General features: G+C 36.9%; 1 protein-coding gene across 1 annotated transcript; it reads right to left on the bottom strand.

The window, feature by feature from the left end:
- Window positions 1-2,803, bottom strand: LOC104733031 (uncharacterized). Its single transcript, XM_010452649.3, has 6 exons — window positions 2,150-2,803; window positions 1,477-1,513; window positions 1,127-1,363; window positions 998-1,045; window positions 250-681; window positions 1-137 (listed from the first exon to the last, which is right to left on the bottom strand). Exons 1-5 carry the CDS (start codon window positions 2,443-2,445, stop codon window positions 283-285), a joined length of 1,017 nt encoding a protein of 338 aa, XP_010450951.1. The 5' UTR covers window positions 2,446-2,803; the 3' UTR covers window positions 1-137; window positions 250-282.
- Between the last annotated feature and the right edge of the window lie 287 nt (window positions 2,804-3,090).

The raw sequence follows: 3,090 nt of genomic DNA, 5'->3' as shown, positions 1-3,090 counted from the left end.
TTTGGTGAAGATTGTATGGATTTTTTTATCAAACTAGTCAGTCATTACAGTTTTTGTACCATGACAAAGTTACAACCAAATATGAAATCAAGACTTTTGAGTTTGATCTGTTTCTATCAGAACATAAATACACAAACCTGAGAGAAAAAAAACAAAACACACACGTCATAATTTATGCAGAAACATATCAAAGTGGCTGCAGAAAGAAAAAAAAATACATGGATTACAGAAACAGGAGTTACAAATAACCTGTTTTGGCGGATGGTTCGACCGGGTTTTTTGTCACCAGACTAGACCTTTTTTCCTTCTAAACCTATCAACACTCATTCGGGACTTTTCTGGTTTACTAGTCTTCTTAGATTTCTCCAGCTGACTGTCTACACTGTTTCTTGAAACTTCTGGAAGGCAGCAGCCGAGTTGAAACGTTTCAGAACGGCCGTTCTCAGAAGGCTTGCTCTGGTTTTTGGTTGTGTCTGTCGATGCAGTCTTGGTCGAACCATTTCTTGGTCCCTTGGGTTTGGAAATCGATATTACGAATTTCTTCAGATGTTTAATGAACTCTGGATAGAGTTCTAGATTGCAGTGTCCTCCTCCAGATACCCATAAGGGTTCATACTTCTCTTTTGAAAGTTGCCAAAGTTGTTTTCCGTGAGAACAATCAACTACTTCATCTGCTGTCCCCTACCAGACCAAACAAGAGACTCACATTCAGACTAATGCCACTGATATCTTTGGAAATAAATACGAAGTGATGCCACAAGTGAATACAGATCATTCTATTGATTCCCTTTGGAAAAATACTCATAAATTAATATCTCATAAATTCAAGAACTTGAGTTTCACTAAACATTCTCCAGTCAAATGGTCCTATTAACCTACAAGTTTTAATTTATTGCAAGAATCTGCGGAGGCACTAGATGACAACTAAATTCCACCAAAAATAGTATATCGAAGAAAACAATAAAATGAAAGCGAGGAAATGGAAAAAAACACTTACATGGATTACTAAGACAGGACAGGTAACTGCACTGATCTTGTCGATATTCTGAATCAATGAATCGGACGTGTAAGCATTAATACATGGAAAAAAGAAAAAAACATGGCTGCATGTTATTAAGTAATTTACCTTGTAAATATCAAACCAATATGTACGTTTCACCGGATACAAAACTCTCATCCCAGAGAGAATAGGGCTGTGTAAAACCACACCTCTCAAATTAGGCGTGCGTGAAGCTAGATCAATCGTTGGTCCACTACCAACAGACTGACCGTATAATATCAGTTGATCATCTTTTACACCATACTGCTCCTTGAGGCAGGTATATGATGCATCTATATCAGCATATGTATTACATTCACTTGCCTGATTCAAGTAACAAATTTAAACCACAATCAAGTAACAAATTCTCTAACTTATCACGAGGAAATTTTCATATAGATATTCCGAAATGAAAAGTTCCAAGCTAAAGATGCTACCTTTCCAGTAGACTGACCATAACCAGAGTAATCATACCTGAAAAAGGAAAAATCAATGGACTGATTAAAGAACGATCACCTACTCATCATTGGAAAAACAAAACCGTGATAACTGCAAGAAGAAAAGTCAAGCAGAAAAGTTTGTGCTTTCTAGTAGTCAAACACTTCTACATATGAATTCTTCAAACATATTACAATTCTGAGTCTTCATGAGAATTCAGTGGATGTAGAAAACGCATAGCACTGATGTTAGAACATTACGCGAAACAGAGTTCAAAATCTAATTATGGCATTTACAATTCTAAAAATATGCCTGAAACAGTTGCAATGATATATGCTTGCATCACAAAAGTCAAATTATTAACATTTGGGGAAAAAACTTAATTTCACATCCAGATATGAATAAAATGCCTTGAGGAGTCAACAAGACCGAGAAATTATGGCTAAAATTTCTGACTTTCACATAAATTTTGTCATTATACTGTCACAATTCAAGAATATAAACACCATTATTAATCACCAATTCCAAAACCACATCTTTCTATTCAATTTAAGACCCAATAAGTCAAATTTGGAAATGTAAAATCCAAAACTTTCTACTTCAATTAATAAGCCCATCTTCAAAAATCGAAGCTTTAACAAGATAAAAGAGAGATAAAGATGAAAACTTTACCCCATGAGATTAACTCGGAGACGATTACTAAGCTCGACGAAAAGCTCAAACATCTGACCCAAATCAGCAGCGTTACCATGTGAATACAAAAGCGTACCATTAGCTTTAGGATGCTTAACATAAACAGCCACAATCTCGTTACCACGACGTGTCTTTAGCTTCAACACATCGACATCGTCACGGCGAGGCACTTCGGTTATGTACAACCGGTCAACGTCGGGTACAAACCCGTACGATGGTGGGGATGGCGGGAAAAAAGCGAACTTTGCGGCGATTGATGAAGTTACTCCTCCCATGATGATTCTCTTATCATCACACAGCGGAAACACTTGTTACTCATAAATTAGTAGAAACCCTAAAGATTTTGATTTCTCCTCCTAGTTTAGGCTTTTGAGATCTTAAATTAAATGTGAAAGGAAAAGGAGAAAAGGACAGAACGATGGAAAATAAAAGATAAAGAAGGGAGAAAGGAAAAGTTGAAAAGGAAAGCGTTTGTTGACACGACGGCGCGTGAGAGATGATAAGCGGCGCGTGTAGGATGAGAGGAAGAGTTGTGAACTGTTTTTGTTTTAAAACTCGGCGAATAGATAATGTCGTGGTTCGCTCTAAATGGCCGTTGTGAAATGGAGCTTTATTTTGGTCAATCATTCTTTCTTTTTTTTTAATTACCTTTGATATTTTATTATGTTAAATATATTATTTCAAAGAAAAATTAAGTCATGACTCATGACTCATGAATAAAAAGATTAAGTCATGCCCAATGTTCTCTGAATCGGACCGGATCGGCCGGTCAAACCGATTAACCCACGATCCGCTCAATCTGCCGGTCTGGGTTTTGCTCTAAAACCGGGATGTTAACAAACCGGAAAAATCCGGATAAACTCGGTAAAAACCAGCGACCCAACTTAATTAACCGATCCACCAGGTTTTGGGTTTCCCTT

Source organism: Camelina sativa, chromosome 12 (assembly GCF_030686135.1).
Source record: "Camelina sativa cultivar CO46 ecotype springtype chromosome 12, ASM3068613v1".
Classification (NCBI taxonomy): Eukaryota; Viridiplantae; Streptophyta; class Magnoliopsida; order Brassicales; family Brassicaceae; genus Camelina; species Camelina sativa.
This window is presented reverse-complemented; position numbering and strand designations above follow the sequence as displayed.